At 52.7% G+C, this 23,648-nt stretch overlaps 1 protein-coding gene across 2 annotated transcripts in view; it reads right to left on the bottom strand.

Annotated features, from left to right (window-relative positions):
• adcy3a (adenylate cyclase 3a) overlaps nt 1–21,877 on the bottom strand; it is a 147,836-nt gene extending 125,959 nt beyond the window's left edge. Inside the window, exons 1-5 of one of the 2 annotated variants that reach the window (XM_068028425.1) lie at nt 20,099–21,877; nt 9,656–9,805; nt 5,985–6,115; nt 4,878–4,989; nt 4,334–4,461 (exon numbers count right to left, since the gene is read on the bottom strand). In XM_068028425.1, the coding sequence (XP_067884526.1) occupies nt 4,334–4,461; nt 4,878–4,989; nt 5,985–6,115; nt 9,656–9,805; nt 20,099–20,761 (1,184 nt within the window). In that variant the 5' untranslated portion in view covers nt 20,762–21,877. The remainder of the gene's footprint in view (nt 1–4,333; nt 4,462–4,877; nt 4,990–5,984; nt 6,116–9,655; nt 9,806–20,098) is intronic. The other variant, XM_068028423.1, reaches the window with a different exon arrangement.
• Nucleotides 21,878–23,648: the final 1,771 nt, after the last annotated feature.

Below are 23,648 nucleotides of genomic sequence, written 5' to 3'. Positions count from 1 at the left end.
CCTCCCTCACCCACACCCAGCACCTACATCCAGCTCCCTCACCCACACCCAGCACCTACATCCAGCTCCCTCACCCACACCCAGCTCCCTCACCCACACCCAGCACCTACATCCAGCTCCCTCACCCACACCCAGCACCTACACCCAGCTCCCTCACCCACACCCAGCTCCCTCACCCACACCCAGCACCTACATCCAGCTCCCTCACCCACACCCAGCACCTACATCCAGCTCCCTCACCCACACCCAGCTCCCTCACCCACACCCAGCACCTACATCCAGCTCCCTCACCCACACCCAGCACCTACATCCAGCTCCCTCACCCACACCCAGCTCCCTCACCCACACCCAGCACCTACATCCAGCTCCCTCACCCACACCCAGCTCCCTCACCCACACCCAGCTCCCTCACCCACACCCAGCACCTACATCCACCTCCCTCACCCACACCCAGCACCTACACCCAGCTCCCTCACCCACACCCAGCACCTACATCCAGCTCCCTCACCCACACCCAGCTCCCTCACCCACACCCAGCACCTACATCCAGCTCCCTCACCCACACCCAGCACCTACACCCAGCTCCCTCACCCACACCCAGCTCCCTCACCCACACCCAGCACCTACATCCAGCTCCCTCACCCACACCCAGCTCCCTCACCCACACCCAGCTCCCTCACCCACACCCAGCACCTACATCCAGCTCCCTCACCCACACCCAGCTCCCTCACCCACACCCAGCTCCCTCACCCACACCCAGCACCTACATCCACCTCCCTCACCCACACCCAGCACCTACACCCAGCTCCCTCACCCACACCCAGCTCCCTCACCCACACCCAGCACCTACATCCAGCTCCCTCACCCACACCCAGCTCCCTCACCCACACCCAGCTCCCTCACCCACACCCAGCACCTACATCCACCTCCCTCACCCACACCCAGCACCTACATCCAGCTCCCTCACCCACACCCAGCACCTACACCCAGCTCCCTCACCCACACCCAGCACCTACATCCAGCTCCCTCACCCACACCCAGCACCTACATCCAGCTCCCTCACCCACACCCAGCACCTACATCCACCTCCCTCACCCACACCCAGCACCTACATCCACCTCCCTCACCCACACCCAGCACCTACATCCAGCTCCCTCACCCACACCCAGCACCTACATCCAGCTCCCTCACCCACACCCAGCACCTACATCCAGCTCCCTCACCCACACCCAGCACCTACATCCAGCTCCCTCACCCACACCCAGCACCTACATCCAACTCCCTCACCCACACCCAGCACCTACATCCAGCTCCCTCACCCACACCCAGCACCTACATCCAACTCCCTCACCCACACCCAGCACCTACATCCAACTCCCTCATCCACACCCAGCACCTACACCCAGCTCCCTCACCCACACCCAGCACCTACATCCAACTCCCACACCCACACCCAGCACCTACATCCAGCTCCCTCACCCACACCCAGCACCTACATCCAGCTCCCTCACCCACACCCAGCACCTACATCCAGCTCCCTCACCCACACCCAGCACCTACACCCAGCTCCCTCACCCACACACAGCACCTACACCCAGCTCCCTCACCCACACCCAGCACCTACACCCAACTCCCTCACCCACACCCAGCACCTACACCCAACTCCCTCACCCACATCCAGCACCTACACCCAGCTCCCTCACCCACACCCAGCTCCCTCACCCACACCCAGCACCTACATCCAGCTCCCTCACCCACACCCAGCACCAACATCCAGCTCCCTCACCCACACCCAGCACCTACACCCAGCTCCCTCATCCACACCCAGCTCCCTCACCCACACCCAGCACCTACATCCAGCTCCCTCACCCACACCCAGCACCTACATCCAGCTCCCTCACCCACACCCAGCACCAACATCCAGCTCCCTCACCCACATCCAGCACCTACACCCAGCTCCCTCACCCACATCCAGCTCCCTCACCCACACCCAGCACCTACACCCAGCTCCCTCATCCACACCCAGCTCCCTCACCCACACCCAGCACCTACATCCAGCTCCCTCACCCACACCCAGCACCAACATCCAGCTCCCTCACCCACATCCAGCACCTACACCCAGCTCCCTCACCCACACCCAGCACCTACATCCAGCTCCCTCACCCACCCAGCACCTACACCCAGCTCCCTCATCCACACCCAGCTCCCACACCCACACCCAGCACCTACACCCAGCTCCCTCACCCACACCCAGCACCTACACCCAGCTCCCTCACCCACACCCAGCACCTACATCCAGCTCCCTCACCCACACCCAGCACCTACATCCTGCTCCCTCACCCACACCCAGCACCTACATCCAGCTCCCTCACCCACACCCAGCACCTACATCCAGCTCCCTCACCCACACCCAGCACCAACATCCAGCTCCCTCACCCACATCCAGCACCTACACCCAGCTCCCTCACCCACATCCAGCTCCCTCACCCACACCCAGCACCTACATCCAGCTCCCTCATCCACACCCAGCTCCCACACCCACACCCAGCACCTACACCCAGCTCCCTCACCCACACCCAGCACCTACACCCAGCTCCCTCACCCACACCCAGCACCTACATCCAGCTCCCTCACCCACACCCAGCACCTACATCCTGCTCCCTCACCCACACCCAGCACCTACATCCAGCTCCCTCACCCACACCCAGCACCTACATCCAGCTCCCTCACCCACACCCAGCACCAACATCCAGCTCCCTCACCCACATCCAGCACCTACACCCAGCTCCCTCACCCACATCCAGCTCCCTCACCCACACCCAGCACCTACACCCAGCTCCCTCATCCACACCCAGCTCCCTCACCCACACCCAGCACCTACACCCAGCTCCCTCATCCACACCCAGCTCCCTCACCCACACCCAGCACCTACATCCAGCTCCCTCACCCACACCCAGCACCAACATCCAGCTCCCTCACCCACATCCAGCACCTACATCCAGCTCCCTCACCCACCCAGCACCTACACCCAGCTCCCTCATCCACACCCAGCTCCCACACCCACACCCAGCACCTACACCCAGCTCCCTCACCCACACCCAGCACCTACACCCAGCTCCCTCATCCACACCCAGCTCCCTCACCCACACCCAGCACCTACACCCAGCTCCCTCACCCACACCCAGCACCTACACCCAGCTCCCTCACCCACACCCAGCACCTACATCCAGCTCCCTCACCCACACCCAGCACCTACATCCTGCTCCCTCTCCCACACCCAGCACCTACATCCAGCTCCCTCACCCACACCCAGCACCTACACCCAGCTCCCTCAGCCACACCCAGCACCTACACCCAGCTCCCTCACCCACACCCAGCACCTACACCCAGCTCCCTCAGCCACACCCAGCACCTACACCCAGCTCCCTCACCCACACCCAGCACCTACACCCAGCTCCCTCAGCCACACCCAGCACCTACACCCAGCTCCCTCACCCACACCCAGCACCTACATCCAGCTCCCTCACCCACACCCAGCACCTACATCCAGCTCCCTCACCCACACCCAGCACCTACATCCTGCTCCCTCACCCACACCCAGCACCTACATCCAGCTCCCTCACCCACATCCAGCACCTACATCCACCTCCCTCACCCACACCCAGCACCTACATCTAGCTCCCTCACCCACATCCAGCACCAACACCCAGCTCCCTCACCCACACCCAGCACCTACATCCAGCTCCCTCACCCACACCCAGCACCTACACCCAGCTCCCTCACCCACACCCAGCACCTACATCCAGCTCCCTCACCTACACCCAGCACCTACTCCCAGCCCCGATTTCCAGCACCAACATGCACCAAGCACCAGCTTCCAGCACCCACACCCTCCTGACCCCATCCTGAAACCCCAGTTCACAGGCATTGCTCCCCAAAGAGACTTCACTTTCCAAAAGGGATCCCAGTGGAGAATCTCAACATCAGGATCCTGTTTAAAGGGGAGTTTCCCCGAAGGGATCGGTCCCTGGAACCAGTCTGCTCTAGCATAGTGGGCCAGTCCCAATAAGCTGAGCTCGCAGACCAACACTCCTTTCCCTGCTGCTCTGGTGCATGTGAATCCTCCTAGTCCTCGGTGCTGTGTGCGGGGTGGGCATGGGGGAGGGTTGCCAGTCCCCCAATCCAACCTCAGCACCAGCCCCGCAAGGCAAACAACTTTGTGGTTGAGAGTCTTAAAGGAAGGACAGCCTACAGAGTTTGGTCCAAGGCCTGGGTGAGGCCTGTTGTTAGTTCAAGTCCTGTTGGCAGCTTGGGCCTGTCGAAATATACTCACGAGATGGCGTCAACCATAGCCAGGCCCATATGGATGGAGCAGGCAGCGTGATCATCCCGGTTATCCGGTAATCCACAGATGCAATAGTAACAATCACCCAGGATCTTGATCCGCAGCTGATGGTATTTCTGGAGCAAAAGAGAAATTTTACCTCTGGGTAACTCACGGTGATGAAAGGTCACGGCTAAAGGTCGCAGTCACTAGCTGCCCATTAACTCCCAACTCACACCATTTGGTGCCAGATCTCTCTGTGCCCAGTGTGTGTGTGTGCCTTGTATGAGCCCAGGGTGTGTGTGCCTGGTGTGAGTGTGCCCAGTGTGAGTGTGTGCCCAGTGTGAGTGTGTGCCCAGTGTGAGTGCGTGCCCAGTGTGTGTGTGTGTGCCCAGTGTGAGTGTGTGCCCAGTGTGAGTGCGTGCCCAGTGTCAGTGCGTGCCCAGAGTGTGTGCCCAGTGTGAGTGCGTGCCCAGTGTGTGTGTGCCTGGTGTGAATCTGTGTGGTGAGAGTGTGCCCAGTGGGTGTATTCGCACTGTCAGGAGAGACTCACCGCTGCCAGTTTATCGAAGCGAGCAAAGAGCTCGTTGAGAAGTTTGACGAGTTCCTGAGCACTGCAGGTTGACGACAACTGAGTGAAACCGACAATATCAGCAAAGAGGATGCTGGGGGAGAGAAAGTCACACATTCAACGTCACACCCTGTACTCTCCAAACCCAGCGACCATCACACCCAGCGCTCGTCACACCCAGCGACCGTCACACCCAGCACCGGTCACACCTAGCGACTGTCACACCCTGTACTCTCCACACCCAGCGACCGTCACACCCAGCGACCGTCACACCCAGCACCGGTCACACCCAGCACCGGTCACACCCTGTACTCTCCACACCCGGCGACCGTCACACCCGGCGACCGTCACACCCGGTGACCGTCACACCCAGCACCGGTCACACCAAGCGACTGTCACACCCTGTACTCTCTACACCCGGCGACCGTCACGCCCAGCGACCGTCACGCTCGGTGCCCATCACACCCGGCGACCGTCACACCCTGTACCCACCACACTCAGCATCTGATTGACATAGTGTTCATTCACACTTCACTCACTACAGGGTGCCTGTATCTCACCAACCCCAATAGGAGCAATCTGATGAGAACTGCAGAAATCTCTTCTCATACATTGACAGTTGGACCTAACATCCAAACTTCCAATGTCTATCACTGTGCATCAGCCAATGGCCCTCCCTCCCGATCTCTATTTCTCTCTCTGGTCCATAACTTACTCTCTCCTCCTGCAGGGCTACGGGGATTGAGCTGGGGAGTGGAACTGACTGCAGAGCTCCGTGGAGAGCTGGCATGGAATCGATGGGCCGAATGGCCTCCTTCTGTGCCGTAAATGACCCTGTAACTCTTCACCATCTCCCTCTCTCTACTTCTCTCTGTGCACACTCTCCCTCCTCCCTCTCTCTTTCTGCTCTATCCCTCTCTCTTCTTCCATTCCTTACTCCCCCAACTCTCTCTCCTCCATTTCCCTCTCTCCTTTCCTTTCTTCCTCTGCTCTCTCTCTCCACTCCCTTCTTCCTCTCGCTCTCCCCATCTCTCTCTTTCCCCACTCTCTCCCACTCCCTCCCTCTCTCTCCACATCTCTGCTCCATACCTGACTCTCTCATGCCGGTACATGTACATGGTGTTAAATTGCTGTAGTTCCTTTGACTCTTTGTCCTTTTTCATGTCGTTTAACATTTCATCTGCAATGTGCTTCGGCAGGATAGAGAGAAGGAGACGCTCCTGAAAAAGGAGAAAACATGGTGAAGGGGGAGACTCAGATCCTGGTACGGGGGAGAATCTGGGCTAAATTCTGTTACGGAGGCGGAGGCAGGTTTGGAGGTAGGAGAGCGGGGAAATTCAGGATGGCTCCTCAACACTGTCTTGCCTCCGAGTGAGTTTCCCAAGGGTAGGTTGCCATGGAGGCTCCAAGGAGACAGGCAGCCAATTAAGGCCCCACTTAGGGACCAATTTTAGAAACTGCCGGCATTTTCTTAGAGTCAAACCGGACCCCCGATCCTGCTGAGTCCGGAGGCCTGCAGCAACTTGGAGGCAGCCTCCGAGCGGAAGGCCACAGAGCCACTGGTGCCTCCTCTCATTGGCCCAATGAATAGGCTTCAGGAATGAAAAGGCCGCAGCTACAGCCAATACCATTCTTGTGCAGAGGTTCTCTCTCCACACTGATGGCCTTAACAAGCGTGGGTCTTCTTTAACTTTAAATTTTCAGCTGGTTTCCGAGACTGCCTCTATCTTGAGGTGCCCTTGTGCTCTTTCTGTATCAGCAGCATCAACCTCTCCCGGTGGGTGGCTGGCCCTTTGATTGGGTCTCCTGCCTCAGGAACCCACCCATCTTCCTTAATTGAATGGCGAGTGCAAAGATGGCCAATTAGGAACATGCCACGCCGACTGGCACCTTGACAAGCTCGGGCTCAAGACCAGCACATGGTCCCATTGTCAGGTTCTCGATGCTCGCTGGAAAATTCAGTCCTCAGATCCTGAAATAGGACAATGAGGGGTTGACTCTACACATTGCAGAATGAGAATCGGTCAGGAGTGCTTCAAAATAAACAAGGAAGAGTGGGGACAGGAGGTCTCTCCAATCCCCTGAGCAGCTTTCTCTCCCAGGAAGAGGAGTCCCGTCAGAGACAGTGAACTCAGTTACCTTCTGAGGCTCAGGAATCAGGCTGCGATAATTAAACAATGCACAGTGGAGCAGGATCGAGTCCATGATAGGGGAGAATGTACATGGGGTGTGGGAAGAGATTCTAAGGGTGGGTAGTCTATGATGAGGCACTGTGTTTAGGCACAGGACAAGGCTAGAATACTTAATGAGCACTTTTATCAGTATTTACGAAGCAAGAAGATGCTGATAAAATATCGCTGAAAGCAGAGATGGTAGAGGTAATGGATGGGGTGAAAATAGATAGGCTGGATGTACTGGAAAGGTTGGCTATTCTTAGAGTAGATAAGTCACCTGGTCCGGATGGCTTGCATCCCAGGTTGCTAAAGGAAATGGGAGTGGAGATCGTGGCAGGCCTTGCCAATCTTCCCTTGGAGGATGGGAGAGTGGCAAATGTGACACTCTTATTTAAGAAAGGGTGTAAGGACATTCCTAGTAACTACAGTCCAGTTAGTTTAACATCAGTGGTGGGTAAGGTTTTAGAAACAATAATCAAGGAAAACAATCAACAGGCACTTGGAGAGGTTTGAGTTAATTAAGAATAGCCAGCACGGATTTGTAAAAGACAGATCTTGCTTGACTAATCTAATTCAATTTTTTGATGAAGTAACAGAAAAGCCTGATGAAGAGAATGCAATGGATGTTGTTTATATGGATTGTAAGAAAGCCTTTGACAAAGTACCACATAAAAGGCTGGTTAACAAAGCTGAGACTCATGGAACAGGAGGGCCAGTGTCAGTTTGGATAAAAAATTGGCTGAAGGACAGAAAACAGCAAGTCATGGTAAATGGTTGTTTTTCAGACTGGAGGATGGTAAGCAATGGTGTTCCCAAAGAGTCAGTGATGGGACTACTGTTTTTTTTGCTATATAAAAATGACTTGGATATTGAAATACAGAGTAAAATTTGAAAATTTGCCAATGAAACCAAACTTGGAGGAATGGCAGACAGTGAGGATGATACCAATCCACTTCAATAGGACGTAGATATGCTAGTAAAATGGGGCAGACAAGTGGCAGATGGAATTTAGTACAGACAAGTGTGAGGTGATGCATTCCGGCAGAAGGAATAGGAAGAGACAATATAGACTAAGTGGCACAGTTCTAAAAAGTATGCAGGGACAAATCTTTGAAGGTGGCACGACATATTGAGAGAGTAATTAGCAAAGCATATGGGATTTTGAGCTTCATAAATAGAGGTATTGAATACAAAAGCAGGGAAGTTATGCCGAACCTTTATAAAGCTCTGGTTTGGCCACAATTAGAGTATTGTGCCTAGTTCTGGTCACCACACTTTAGGAAGGATGTGAGGGTCCTTGAGAGGGTGCAGAGGAGATTTACCAGAATGGTTCCAGGGATGGGGGATTTTAGTTACAAGGTTACATTGGAAAAGCTGGGGTTGTTCTCCCTGGAGCAAAGGAGATTGAGGAGAGATTTGATTGCGGTGTACTAGATTCTGACAGGTTTTGATAAGGTAGACTAAGACAACCTCATCCCATTAGCTTGTGGTGCAAGGATGAAGGGACACAGTTTTAAGGTTTTGGGAAATAGATACCGCCGGGGGGGTGGGGAATGCGAGGAAGAACCTTTTTATGCAGTGAGTGATAATGAGCTGGATCATGCTGCCTATGAGGGAGGTGAAAGCGGAGACAATCAATAATTTCAAGAGTTCAAGAGTCAATTGGATGGGCACTTGAGGGAAATAAACTTGCAGGGCTACGGGGATAGACCGGGCGAATGGGAATGACTGGATTGCTCTACAGAGAGCCAGCATGGACTCGAGGGGGCCAAATAACCTTTTTCTGTGCTATAATGGAAGGGTTGATGATGGACTAGAGTGGGAGGGCTAGCTGCAATGTTCCAGATCAAGGGTTGAGCTGGAGGCTGACAGTTGCTCCTGTTTAGATGCAGCTCTCTGCCCTGTGCCCACTGCAATACATAAACTGAAGGAGCAGATGGAGAGTTTTCTCCCTGCACATTCTGCCTGCCCTGATGAAGATACTGAAGTCCCTGGAGCACAACATGTAAACTGGAAAGGCAGAATTAAAGTCCCTGGTGTGCAGTAACCAAATAAAGAGTAATTGTGGTTCCAGGAAGACTATGGTCCAGTTACAAGCGCAAATAGATAATGTTACCAGGACCATGAGCAACAGTGGCTGTCCAAAACTTCAACGAGTCGTGGCTACTGTTTTGATGGGGACAGGAAATTGGCAAATCAAGGTCATGATCTCAAAATAAGCAGTAGATACAAAATAAGGAGATTAAAAAGGAACTTTGTCATGTGGATTGAGGAAAATGTGGAATGTCCTGGATTATAACTGGAAGGGGATTGCAAAAGTGTCTGGAAAAAATGGGGATAGTTTGAAGAAGGAGCAGGAAAATAGAGTTAGTTTGGAGAAGGGAGAAATGCAAATGGAGAGTGCAAGATGACAGGATTGTGTGAGACTCTCCCCCAGGAAGGGTCTAAATTCAGTGTAAGAAGAGTAATCTCTTGTGGTAAAATGTCTCCATTTTCAGCTGTCAGTGGCAGGGGTTATTATCACTGCCTCATGGATTATTTCTCTCCAGTGAATATTTAAATGGAAGACGTCCCAGGCTCCCTCACCTGCTGCTGGCTCTGTTCCTCCAGGTTAAGTTTAACTTCCAGAGATTGGCGGGCCTCTAGGAATGCTTTGCGATGCTTGCGGTCTGCCATGTAGTAAGACATGATCCCCACAGTGATGGCACATAGATAGATACTGATGTTGGCCAATAGCTAGAAAAGAAGAAAATTACACACTGAATGACTAACAATCTCCCTGAAGTGTTTGAAGACATGGAAGTGTTACCATTGTTCACCAATTGATAAATTATTGGCCAATCATTGTACAACAATTGATCAATCATTGGATGATCACTGGATGATCACCAGACGATCATAGATCAATCACTTGAATCATCGAATCATAGAAAGGAGTCCATTCAGCCCATCGTGTCCGTGCTGGCTCTCTGCAAAAGCAGCTCAGCTAGTCCCATTCCCCCGCCCTTTACCTGTCGCCCTGCAAATTTTTCTCTTCAGATGATTATCCAATTCCCTTTTGGAAGTCACAATTGAATCTGCCTCCACCACATTCTCAGGCAGTGCATTCCAGATCCTAACCACTCGTTGCATAAAAAAGTTTTTCCTCATCTCACCTTTGATTATTTTGCGAGTCACCTTAAATCAGTGTCCTCTGGTTCTCAACCCTTCCGCCAATGGGAACAGTTTCTCCCTATCTACTCTGTCTAGACCCCTGATGATTTTGAACACCTCTATCAAATCTCCTCTCGACCTTCTCTCAGGGGAACAGCCCCAGCTTCTCTAATCTATCCACATTACTGAAGCTCTTCATGCCTGGAACCATTCTCGTGAATCTTTTCTGTATCCTCTCTAAAGCCTTCACATCCTACCTGAAATGTGGGGCCCAGAATTGGGTACAATACTCACTTGAGACCAAATCAGTGTTTTATAAAGGTCATCATAACTTCCTTGCTTGTGTACGCTATGCCTCTATTTATAAAGCTCAGGATCCCTTATGCTTTATTAACCACCTTCTCAACCTTGAACAATTTGTGCAGAGGTTTTTTTCATTCTTTCATGGATGTGGGTGTCAATGGCAAAGCCAGCTTTTGTTGCCCATCCCTAATTGGCCTTGAAAACTGAGTGGTTTGCTCGGCCATTTCAGAGGGCAGTTAAGAGTTAACCACATTGCTGTGGGTCTGGAGTCGCATGTAGGCCAGACCAGGTAAGGACAGCAGATTTCCTTCCCCAAAGGGCATGAGTGAAATAATTAATGGTAGTTTCATGGCACCATTTCTCAGACTAGCTTTCAATTCCAGATTTTTTTAATTAAGTGATAGGTTTTAAATTTTACCAGCTGCCATATTGTGTTAGGACCCATGTCCCCAGGGCATTAGCCTGGGTCTCTGGATTACTTGTCCAGTGATATTATTACAACACCGCCATCTCCCTGGTCCCTCTGCCTCTGCACATTGGGAGACAGCTGGAGTGGGTTTACCTGTAATGCCTCAAAAGTTGAGTACCTCAGTGAAAATTGCCTCTGGAAAAAGTGCCCAAGGGTTGGGAGTGCACACCAGGAACTCCTTGATTTAGGAGAAAAGGTTAGACTGGGACAAACAGCTGACTGGAGCTGATGAGTCTCCACTGCTGCAAGAGAATTTCACAATTAGCTTGTGACCAGATCATGCATAATCCTGTATGTTCCCTGTTTCCAGTACTGGGCCCTGGCCTTGGGGAGGAAGTGGCGCAATGGTAATGTCACTGAACTAGTAATCCAGAGTCCAGGCTAATGCTCCGGGGACATGGGGTTGAATCCCACCACGGCAGATGGTGCAATCTGAATTCAATTAATAATGCTGGAATTAAAAAGCCAGTCTAGTGGTGACAATGAAACCATTGTTGTAAAAACCCATCTGTTTCGCTAATGTCCTTTAGGGAAGGAAATCTGCCATCTTTACCCGGTCTGGCCTACATGCGATTCCAGACCCACCGCAATGTGGTTGACTCATAACTACCCTCTGAAATGGCCTAGCAAGCCACTCAGTCCAAGAGTAATTAGGGATGGGCAATAAATGCTGGCCTAGCCATTGACACCCACATCCCACAAACAAATAAAAAAAAGACAGTGGTTAACGTCAGACCATTACATCACGCACTGACTGCCTATTCCATTCCTTCAGGAGACTTTCATTCCTTCCTAAAGGTGGTGGGTAAATTGTTAGAATAAAATGCCACTTAGAAAGGCACGGATTAATCAGCGGTAGTCAGCATGGATTTGTTAAGGGAAGGTCATGTCTTACTAACTTAATTGCGTTTTTTGAGGAAGTAACAAGAATGATTGTTGAGGGTAGTGCAGTGGATGTGGTCGACATGGATTTTGGTAAGGCATTTGACAAGGTCCCACATGGCAGACTGGTCAGTAAAATGAAAGCCCATGGGATACAGGGGAATGTGGCAGGTTGGATCCAGAATTGGCTCAGGGACAGGAAACAAAAGCTAGTAGTCGATGGATGTTTTTGTGAATGGAAAGCTGTTTCCAGTGGTGTTCCACAGGGCTCAGTGTTGGGTGCCTTGCTGTTTGTGGTATATATTAATGATTTGGACTTAAATGTGGGAGGCATGATTGGGAAATTTTCTGATGACACAAAAATTGGCCGTGTAGTTAATAGTGAAGAGGATAGCCGTAGACTCCAGAAAGATATCAAAGGTTTGGTTGACTAGGAGAAGGGGCAAATGGAATTCAATCCAGAGAAGTGTGAGGTAATGCATTTGGGGAGGGCAAATAAAGAGAGGGAATACACAATAAACGGGAAGATACTGAGAGGGGAGAAGAAGTGAGAGACCTTGGAGTGCATGTCCACAGGTCCCCGAAGGTAGCAGGAACAGAGTGGTGAAGAAGGCATATGGAATGCTTTCCTTTATTGGCTGAGGTATAGAATTCAAAAGCAGGGATGTAATGCTGGAACTGTGTAAAATGCTGCTTAGGCCACAGTTGGAGTATTGTGTACAGTTCTGGTCACATTACAGGAAGGACATAATTGCTCTGGAGAGAGTACAGAGAAGATTTACAAAAATATTGCCAGGGCTCGAAAGTTGCAGCTATGATGAAAGATTGGATTGGCTAGGGTTGTTTTCTTCAGAACAGAGGAGGCTGAGGGGTGACTTAATTGAGGTGCACAAAATTATGAGGGGCCTAGTTAGAGTAGACAGGAAGGACTTGTTTCCTCTAGCGGAGAGGTCAATTACCGGGGGCACAGATTTAAGGTGATTGGTAGAAGGATTAGAGAGGACGTGAGGAAAACCTTTTTCTCCCAGAGGCTGGTGGGTCTCTTGAATTCACTGCCAGGAATGGTGGTGGAGACAGAAACCCTCAATTCTTTTAAAAGGTACCTGGACATGCATCTGAAGTGCTGTAACCTGCAAGGCTATGGACCAGGTGCTGGAAGGTGGGATTAGATTGTGCGGCTAGTTTCTTCGGCTGGCATGGACAAGACAGGCTGAATGGCCTCCTTCTGTGCCGTAATTTTTCTATGGCTCCACTCAGCATCTTTGATCTCAGTCACCAATTTGTACCACCCAAATTGGTAGGTCATGGAAAAGATAGCAGCACCATCTGTGTTCTCTATGGAGAAGGACGATGTAGGTGTAGAGATCAGGGAGGGGGATTGTGATATACTTGAACATATTAGCATTGAAAGGGAGGAAGTATTAGCTGTTTTAGAGGGCTGAAAACTGGATATTTCCCCAGGCCCAGATGAGATGTATCCCAGGCTGTTATGTGAGGCAAGGGAGGAGATAGCAGGGGCTCTGACACAAATTTTCAAATCCTCTTTGGCCACAGGAGAGGTACCAGAGGACTAGAGGACAGCAAATGTGGTACCATTATTCAAGAAGGGTAGCAGGGATAAACCAGGTAATTACAGGCCGGTGAGTCTAACATCCGTGGTCGGAAAACTATTGGAAAAAATTCTGAGGGACATGATTAATCTCCACTTGGAGAGGCAGGGATTAATCAGGGATAGTCAGCATGGCTTTGTCAGGGGGAGATCATGTCTGACTAACTTGATTGAATTTTTTGAGGCGGTGACGAAATGTGTAGATGAGGGTAAAGCAGTTGATGTAGTCTATATGGACTTCAGTAAGGCTTTCGATAAGGTCCCGCATGGGAGATTGGTTAAGAAGGTAAGAACCCTTGGGATCCAGGGCAATTTGGCAGATTGGATCCAAAATTGGCTTAGTGACAGGAGGCAGAGGGTGATGGTTGAGGGTTGTTTTTGCAAGTGGAAGCCTCAGACCAGTGGTGTACCACAGGGATCGGTGCTGGGACCCTTGCTGTTTGCGGTGTACATCAATGATTTAGACGTGAATATAGGAGGTATGATCAGTAAATTCGCAGATGACACGAAAATTGGTGGTGTCATAAATAGTGAGGAGGAAAGCCTTCGATTACAGGATGATATAGAAGGGTTGGTAAGATGGGCGGAGCTGTGGCAAATGGAATTTAATCCTGAGAAGTGTGAGGTGATGCATTTTGGGAGGACTAACAAGGCAAGGGAATATACAATGGATGATAGGACCCTAGGAATTACAGAAGGTCAGAGGGACCTTGGTGTACTTGTCCATAGATCACTGAAGGCAGCAGCACAGGTAGATAAGGTGGTTAGGAAAGCATATGGGATATTTGCCTTTATTAGCCAAGGCATAGAATATAAGAGCAGGGAGGTTATGATGGAGCTGTATAAAACGCTAGTTAGGCCACAGCTGGAGTACTGTGTACAGTTCTGGGCACCACACTATAGGAAGGATGTGATTGCACTGGAGAAGGTGCAGAGGAGATTCACCAGGATGTTGCCTGGGCTGGAGCATTTCAGCTATGAAGAGAGACTGAAAAAGCTAGGGTTGTTTTCCTTACAGCAGAGAAGGCTGAGGGGAGATATGATTGAGGTATACAAAATTATGAGGGGCATTGATAGGTTAAATAGGAAGAAACGTTTTCCCGTAGCGGAGGGGTCAATAACCAGGGGGCATAGATTTAAGGTAAGGTGCAGGTGGTTTAGAGTGGATTTGAGGGAAAAAAATGTCACCCAGAGGGTGGTTGGAATCTGGAACACACTGCCTGAAGAGGTGGTAGAGGCAGGAACCATTACAACATTTAAGAAGTATTTAGATGAGCACTTGAAACGCCATAGCATACAAGGCTACAGGCCAAGTGCTGAAAAATGGGATTAGAATAGTTAGGTGCTTCATGGCCGGCACAGACACGATGGGCTGAAGGGCCTGTTTCTGTGCTGTATAACTCTATGACACCAAACCGCCAACAGATCATGGTTCCAACTCCATATCAGTACAAACATTTTCCAGTAGGGGTCAGTTTACAGTGATCGGGAGCTGGAACTTCCGCTGATTTGCTCTCTGCTTCTCTATTTAATAGGGGCAGGAGGAGACCATTCGGCCGCTGAAGCCTACATTCAATAAGATCATGGCTGATCTGATCGTAGTCTCAAATCCACTTTCCTGCCGGCCCCCCATAATCCTGGATTTCCTGGTGGATCAAACATCTGTTTAATTCAGCCTTGACTATATTCAATGACCCAGCCTCCACTGCTCTCTGGGGAAGAGAATTACAAAGATTAACAACACTCAGAGAAGAAATTCCTCCTCATCTCCGTCTTAAAAGAGAGACCCCTTATTTTGAAACTGTGCCCCCTTGTTCTAGAGGAAACATCCGGTCAAGCCCCCTCAAATTCTTACACATTTCAATAAGATCACCTCTCATTCTTCTAAACCCCAATGAGTATAGGCCAAACCTGCTCAACCTTTCCTCATAAGATAACCCCTTTATCCCAGAAATCAGCCCAGTGAACTTTTTCTGAACTGCCTCCAAAGCAAGGATATCCCTCCTTAAATAAGGTGATCAAAACTGTACACAGTACTCTAGGTCGGTCTCACAGTTGGAGCAAAACTTCCCCACTTTTACGCTCCAACCCCCTTGCAATAAAAGCCAACATTCCATTTGCCTTCCTAATTACTTGCTGTACCTGCATGCTAACTTTTTGTTATTCATGTATGAGGACACCCAGATCCCTCTGTATCGCAGCATTCTGCAGTCTCCCTCCATTTAAATAGTATTTTGCTTTTCTACTCTTTCCACCATTATACTACATCTGCCAAATTTTTGTCCACTCACAACCTATCTAAGTCTTTTTGCAGACTCTCTCCTCACAACTTGCTTTCCCACCTACCTTTGTATCGTCAGCAAATCTGGCTACAATAGACTCTGTTCCTTCATCCAAATCATTAATATAGATTGTAAATAATTGAGACCCCAGCACTGATCCCTGTGGCACCCCATGAGCTACAGTTTGCCAACCTGAAAATGACCCATTTATTCCGACTGCTTACTGTTAGTTAGCCAATCCTCTCTCCTCCTTTAAGACACTTGTTAAAACCGACCTCTTTCACCAACTTTCGGTCACCTGTCCTAATATCTCCTTCAATGTGTCAAATTTACAATAACAACAACAACTTGTATTTATATAAAGAAAGAAAGACTTGCATTTATTATAGTGTCCTTCATGTCCACTGGACATCTCAAAATGCTTTACAACTGATTAAGTACTTTTGAAGTGTTGTCATTGATGTAATTTAGGAAACACAGCAGCCAGTATGCGCACAGCAAGCTCCCACAAACAGCAATGCAATAATGAGCAGATAATGTGTTCTTTTGTGATGTTGGTTGAGGGTTAAATACTGGCCCCAGGGATAATTCCCCTGCTATAATAAAAGCAAAATACTGCGGATGCTGGAAATCTGAAATAAAAACAAGAAATGCTGGAACCACTCAGCAGATCTGGCAGCATCTGTGAAAAGAGAAGCAGAGTTAACGTTTCGGGTCAGTTCCGAAGAAGGGTCACTGACCCGAAACGTTAACTCTGCTTCTCTTTTCACAGATGCTGCCAGATCTGCTGAGTGGTTCCAGCATTTCTTGTTTTTATTTCATAATTCCCCTGCTGTTCTTTGAATTATCATGAGATCTTTTACGTCCATCTGACAGGGCAGATGGAACCTCGGTTTAACATCTCATCACCTTTAACACAATAAAATGTTCCAGTGTGCTTCACAGGGGAGTTATAAAGCAAACTTTGACACCAAGCCACATCAGGAGATATTAGAGCAAATGACCAAAAGCTAAGTCAAAGAGGTAGGTTTTAAGGAGTGTCTTAAAAGGAGGAAAGCAAGGTGGAGAGGTTTAGAAAGGGAATTGCAGAGCTTAGGGCCCAGGCAGGTGAAGGCACTGGTGAAGCAATTAAAATCGGGGATGCACAAAAGGCCAGAATTAGATAAGCACAGAGATCTCGGAGGGTTGTGAGGCTGGCGGAGATTAGAGATAGGGAGGGGTCAGGCCATGGAGGGATTTGAAAACAAGAATGAGAATTTTAAAATCAAGACATTGTTTAACCAGGAGCCAATGTAGGTCAGCGAGCACAAGGGTGATGGGTGAATGAGACTTGGTGCAAGTTAAGACACAGGCAGCAGAGTTTTGGATGACCTCAAGTTTAAGGAGGGTAGAACTTGAGAGGCCAATCAGGAGTATGCTGGAGTGGTCAAGCCTAAAGGTAACAAAGGCATGAATGAGGGTTCCAGCAACAGATGAAGAGTTCAATGAAGAGTGCAGGAGGGCATGCCAGGAGCAGCACCAGGCATACCTCAAAATGAGGTGTCAACCTGGTGAAGCTACAACACAGGACTATCTGCGTGCCAAATTGCATAAGCAGCATGCAATAGACAGAGCTAAGCGATCCCATAACCAACGTATCAGATCGAAGCTCTGCAGTCCTGCCACATCCAGCCATGAATGGTGCTGGACAATTAAACAACTAACTGGAGGAGGTGGCTCCACAAATATTCCCATCCTCAATGATGGGGGAGCCCAGCACATCAGTGCAAAAGATGAGGCTGAAACATTTGCAACAATCTTCAGCCAGAAGTGCCGAGTGGATGATCCATCTTGGCCTCCTTCTGAAGTCCCCAGCATCACAGATACCAGACTTCAGCCAATTCGATTCACTCCATGTGATATCAAGAGACGACTGAAGGCACTGGATACTGCAAAGGCTATGGGCCCTGACAATATTCCGGCAATAGTACTGAAGACCTGTGCTCCAGAACTTGCCACGCCCCCAGCCAAGCTGTTCCAGTACAGCTACAACACTGGCAACTACCCGGCAATGTGGAAAATTGCCCAGGTATGTCCTGTACACAAAAAGGAGGACAAGTCCAACCCAGCCAATTACAGCCCCATCAGTCTACTCTCAATCATCAGTAAAGTGATGGAAGGTGTCATCAACAATGCCATCAAGCAGCACTTGCTTAGCAATAACCTGCTCAATGATGCTCAGTTTGGGTTCCGCCAGGGCCACTCAGCTCCTGACCTCATTACAGCCTTGGTTCAAATATGGACAAAAGAGCTGAACTCAAGAGTTGAGGTGAGAGTGACTGCCCTTGACATCAAGGCAGCATTTGACCGAGTATGGTATCAAGGAGGCCTAGCAAAACTGAAGTCAATGGGAATCAGGGGGAAAACTCTCCACTGGTTGGAGTCATACCTAGCGCAAAGGAAGATGGTTGTGGTTGTTGGAGGTCAATCATCTCAGTTCCAGGACATCACTGCAGGAGTTCTTCAGAGTAGTGTCCTAGGCCCAACCATCTTCAGCTGACTCATCAATAACCTTCCTTCAATCATAAGGTCAGAAGTGGGGATGTTCACTGATGATTGCACAATGTTCAACACCATTCGTGACTTCTCAGATACTGAAGCAGTCCGTGTAGAAATGCAGCAAGACCTGGACAATATCCAGGCTTGGGCTGATAAGTGGCAAGTAACATTCGCGCCACACAAGTGCCAGGCAATGACTATCTCCAACAAGAGAGAATCTAGCCATCTCTCCTTGACATTCAACAGCATTACCATCGCTGAATCCCCCACTATCAACATCCTAGGGGCTACCATTAACTAGAAACTGAACTGGAGCAGCCACATAAATACCGTGGTTACAAGAGCAGGTCAGAGGCTAGGAATCCTGCGCCGAGTAACTCACCTCCTGACTCCCCAAAGCCTGTCCACCATCTACAAGGCACAAGTCAGGAGTGTGATGGAATACTCTCCACTTGCCTGGATGGGTGCAGCTCCAGCAACACTCAAGAAGCTGAACACCATCCAGAACAAAGCAGCCCGCTTGATTGTTTGTGGATGGTGTGCCATTCACTCCCTCCACCACCGACGCACAGTGGCAGCAGTGTGTACCATCTACAAGATGCACTGCAGCAACGCACCAAGGCTCCTTAGACAGCACCTTCCAAACCCGCGACCTCTACCACCTCGAAGGACAAGAGCAGCAGATGCATGGGAACATCACCACCTGCAAGTTCCCGTCCAAGTCACACACCATCCTGACTTGGAACTATATCGCCATTCCTTCACTGTCGCTGGGTCAAAATCCTGGAACTCCCTTCCTAACAGCACTGTGGGTGTACCTATCCCAAATGGACTGCAGCGGTTCAAGAAGGCAGCTCACCACCATCTCCTCAAGGGCAATTAGGGATGGGCAATAAATGCTGGTTTAGCCAGCAATGCCCACATCCCATGAATGAATAAAAAAGGTTGAGAAGGGCAAGGAGAGTTAGTTTACCTTTGTCACAGTCATACAGGATGTCATTTGTGACTTTGGTAAGAGTCGTTTCGGTACCTGATTGGAGGGATTCAGACATTGAGTTCCGGGAATGATGGGAATGGACTTGGGAGGCGACAACACATTGAAAGACTTTGGAAAGGAAAAGAAATTTAGTCTGATAAAACCCGTGTGAAGCGCCTTGGGCTGTTTTACTACGTTAAAAACGATATTTAAATGCAAATTGTCGTTTGTGCTCACACCACTTGAGATCAGACCACTAAGCACAGGCCAGTGATGGAGCCTCGGCCTTTCCTAATCTGATTGGCTCAGTACAGCACCAGGCCTGAGAACACAAATTTTGAAACCATTTTACATTTGCTCTTGTTTTGCAAAGCTATACATTGCACAAACTGCAGATCAGCCCCGAGTGAAGCTGCCTCAGCAAATACATGAGGCTCACATATCAGCTCCTTTAACACAGGTACACACCCTCCTTACATCGATTCTAGTCAAATTACATCTCTAATGATGTTCCCAGTGTCACTCCCCATATCTGACATTATATTCAGAAATAGGAAACAACTGTCTGGTTCAACCAGTCCTGTCTTTTCACAGTTCCCCCAACCCACCTTCTCCCCATATCCCCCAAGCCCACCCACCATTGTCTGCCCATATCCCTCAGTCCCTTTTCTCTCCACATTGAGTTGTGTTCTGCCCCATTGAACACGGTCACTTCAAGCTGCTCCTCTGGTGTCATGTTCCACAAACCCCATTTCCCTTTGGCTCAAAGTTCTCAATGCCTGCCCCCGGGATCCCACAGAAATGCCCATCAATGTACCTGCTGCACCAGGACTGTGCTGTTGATCTGGTCCTGCTGTTGCTGGGCGATGGTGACCCCCAGGACAAGGGTGTGAATCCCACATGTAACGGTGGTGATGAGGACAATGGGTGTTAGTTGGAGCGGGAGGGTGATGAAGAAGGAGAAGGCGAAGAAGGCTTGCCAGCCCACTGTGTCACTAGCCTCTTGGGACGGCGAGAAGTTCAGGCCAAGGTAGGAGAAGACCTGGGCAGTGATAAGGACCCAGAGGATGTATGGGATAACCTTTTGGGAGATTCTGTCCGGAAGGAGCCCAAACCTACACAGGATGAAGAGGAGGAGATGGGCAGCCAGTCCGACTCCAGCCACCAGCACCGAAGCCAGCTTGTCACTGGAATAGAGCACCGCACATGTGATGATGACATAACTGTCGAACAGCGCAGCAAAGACCACCAGCACCAGGAGGGTCTCATGTCGCTGCCGGCGGAAGTAGGTCTGGTACAGGTTCTCCAGGGACTCAGGGACAAAGGTCAGTCTCATGAAACGGGGAAGGCACAAACAGCAGCCAGAACTCCGGACAGTCACTTCCCGGCTACTCTCCACTCCCTGCTCAGGATCAGAGGGCAGACTGACTGAGCATTCTGCCGAGTACTCTGGCTCCGAGTAGGCACGGTTCCTGGGCATTGTGCTGGTGCCAATTGGTGTCAGGTGAGGCAGTGTCCACCCTGTTGCCACTCACAGTGCAGGTGAGTCTGTCGTGCAAGTTGGTACTGGGTCAGTCAGTGCCAACTGTTCTCAGGCAAGTTGGTATCAATTGGTGCTGGATGAATCAGTACTGTGTCAGCCAGTGCGTTGGTGCCAACTGAAACGGTGAGTCAGTGCCGGGCAGGTGAGTCGAGCTGAGGGGTTGTTGAGTAGATGCTGGGCAGCCGAGGGTGCGGGTGAGAGTCGGTGTCGGGGTGGGGGTGGGGGGTGGGGGGCGGGTCAGTTTCAGCGGATGAATCAGTACCTGGTGGTCAGTCGGTGCCCAGTGGTCAGTCGGTGCCCGGTGGTCAGTCGGTGCCAGTGGTCAGTCGGTGCCAATGGTCAGTCGGTGCCCGGTGGTCAGTCGCTACCAGTGGCCAGTGCGGTGCCAGTGGTCAGTCGGTGCCCGGTGGTCAGTCGCTACCAGTGGCCAGTGCGGTGCCAGTGGTCAGTCGGTGCCAGTGGTCAGTCGGTGCCCGGTGGTCAGTCGGTGCCCGGTGGTCAGTCGCTACCAGTGGCCAGTGCGGTGCCAGTGGTCAGTCGGTGCCAGTGGTCAGTCGGTGCCCGGTGGTCAGTCGGTGCCCGGTGGTCAGTCGCTACCAGTGGCCAGTGCGGTGCCAGTGGTCAGTCGGTGCCAGTGGTCAGTCGGTGCCCGGTGGTCAGTCAGTGCAATGTCCAAGGCATGGAGGAGCAGCAGTTGCTCTGGAGATTTTTAGCGAATGGAGGCAGCAGGAAGCGGCACCGACACCCGAGCCGAATACAGGAGCAACCCGCCCGGTCCCGGCTCCCCGCTCCCGGTCCCCGGCTCCCCGCTCCCGGTCCCGGCTCCCCGCTCCCTCCGCTGCCGCCCGATGGGCTCCGGCCCTGCAGCAGATTCCCTCCGATACCCGGCCGTGTGCTCCCGGATCCCGGGACAAATCCTCTCACATTCCGAGATCCGACTGAGAATCACCGACAGCGGCAGAACAGACAATAAAATAATCCGAGTCCGGGATCCAGCACCTCCCTCCGATAGGGCGGATAAACAGAGAGAGGGAGGGAGGAGGGAGAGGAGAGGAGGGGGGAGGAGGAGGAGGAGGAGAGAGGAGGAGGAGGGGGGAGAGGAGGAGGGGGGGAGGAGGAGAGAGAGGAGGAGGGGGGAGAGGAGGAGGAGGGGGGAGAGGAGGAGGAGGGGGGAGAGGAGGAGGGGGGAGGAAGAGGGGGGGAGAGGAAGGGGGGGAGAGGAGGGGGGAGGAAGAGGGGAGGGAGAGGAGGGGGGAGGAAGAGGGGAGGGAGGAGGAGGGGGGGAGGAGGAGGAGGGGGAGGGAGAGGAGGGGGAGAGGGGGAGGAGAGGAGGGGGGAGGGGGAGAGGAGGAGGAGAGAGGAGGGGGAGAGGAGGAGGAGAGAGGAGGGGGGGAAGAGGAGGGGAGAGGAGGGAGGAGGGGAGGGGGAGAGGAGGAGGAGGGAAGGAGGGGGGAGGGAGAGGAGGAGGAGGGAGAGGGGGGGAGGGAGAGGAGGAGGGGGGAGGGAGAGGAGGGGGAGGAGGAGGAGGAGGAGGGGGGAGAGGAGGAGGAGAGGAGGGAGGGGAGGAGAGGAGGGGGGAGGAGAGGAGGGGGGAGGAGGAGGAGGGAGAGGAGGGGGGAGGGGGGGAGGAGGAGAGGAGGGAGGGGAGGAGGGAGGAGAGGAGGGGGAGGAGGAGGAGGGAGAGGAGGGGGGAGGGGGGAGGGGGGAGGAGGAGGAGGAGGAGGGGGGAGGGAGAGGAGGAGGAGGGGGGAGGGAGAGGAGGAGGAGGGGGGGAGAGGAGGGGGAGAGGAGGGAGGAGGGGGGGGGAGGAGGAGGAGAGGAGGGGTGAGGTGGAGGAGAGGGTGAGGTGGAGGAGGAGGTGGAGGGGGAGGGAGAGAGGGTGGAGGAGGAGGTGGAGGGGGAGGGAGAGAGGAGGAGGAGGAGGAGGGGGAGGAGAGAGGGGGGAGGGAGAGTAGGGGGAGAGGAGGAGGAGTGGGGAGCAGGAGAGGGGAGGAGGAGGGGGGAGGAGGAGAGGGGAGGGGGGGAGGAGAGAGGGGAGGAGGAGGAGGGGGGGAGGAGGAGGAGGGAGGGGAGGGAAGAGGGGGAGGGAAGAGGGAGGGGGGAGGGAGGAGGGGTGAGGTGAGGGGGGGAGGAGGAGAAGGAGGGGGGGAGGAAGGGGGGAGGGATGGGGGAGGAGGAGGTTGGGGGAGGAGGGGGGGAGGAGGGGGGAGGAGGAGGTTGGGGAGGAGGAGGAGGAGGTGGAGGGGAGGGGAGGGAGGAGGTGGGGTGGGAGGGAGGGAGGAGGGGGGGGTGGTGGAGGAGGGGGGAGGAGGTGGGGGGAGGAGGGAGGGTGGAGGGGGAGGAGGAGGGGGAGGAGGTGGGAGGAGGAGGGGGGGGAGGGGAGGGGGAGGATGGGGGAGGAGGGGGAGGAGGAGGGGAGGGGAGGGGGGGTGGGAGGTGGAGGGGTGGTGGAGGAGGGGGTGGGAGGAGGTGGGGGGGAGGGGGGGGAGAGGAGGGGGGGGGAGTGGGGGGGAGGGGGAGGGTGGGGTGGAGGGGGAGGTGGAGGTGGGGGGTGGGTGTGGAGGAGGGGTGGGGGAGGAGGGGGGGAGGGAGGAGGGGGAGGGGAGGAGGGGGGGGTGGGGGAGTGGAGGTGGGGGGTTGGGGGAGGGTGGGAGGGGAGGGGGGGTGGGGGGAGGGGGGGGGTGGAGGGAGGGGTGGGGAGGGGAGAGGAGGTGGGTGGGGGGGTAGGGGGGGGTGGGGGGTGGGGGGGGGGGGGGGGGGGGGGAGGGGGGGGGGGGGTGGGGGGGGGGGGTGGGGGGGGGGGGGGGGTGGGGGGGGGGTGGGG

Source organism: Heterodontus francisci, unplaced genomic scaffold, assembly GCF_036365525.1.
Source record: "Heterodontus francisci isolate sHetFra1 unplaced genomic scaffold, sHetFra1.hap1 HAP1_SCAFFOLD_705, whole genome shotgun sequence".
NCBI lineage: Eukaryota > Metazoa > Chordata > Chondrichthyes > Heterodontiformes > Heterodontidae > Heterodontus > Heterodontus francisci.
This window is presented reverse-complemented; position numbering and strand designations above follow the sequence as displayed.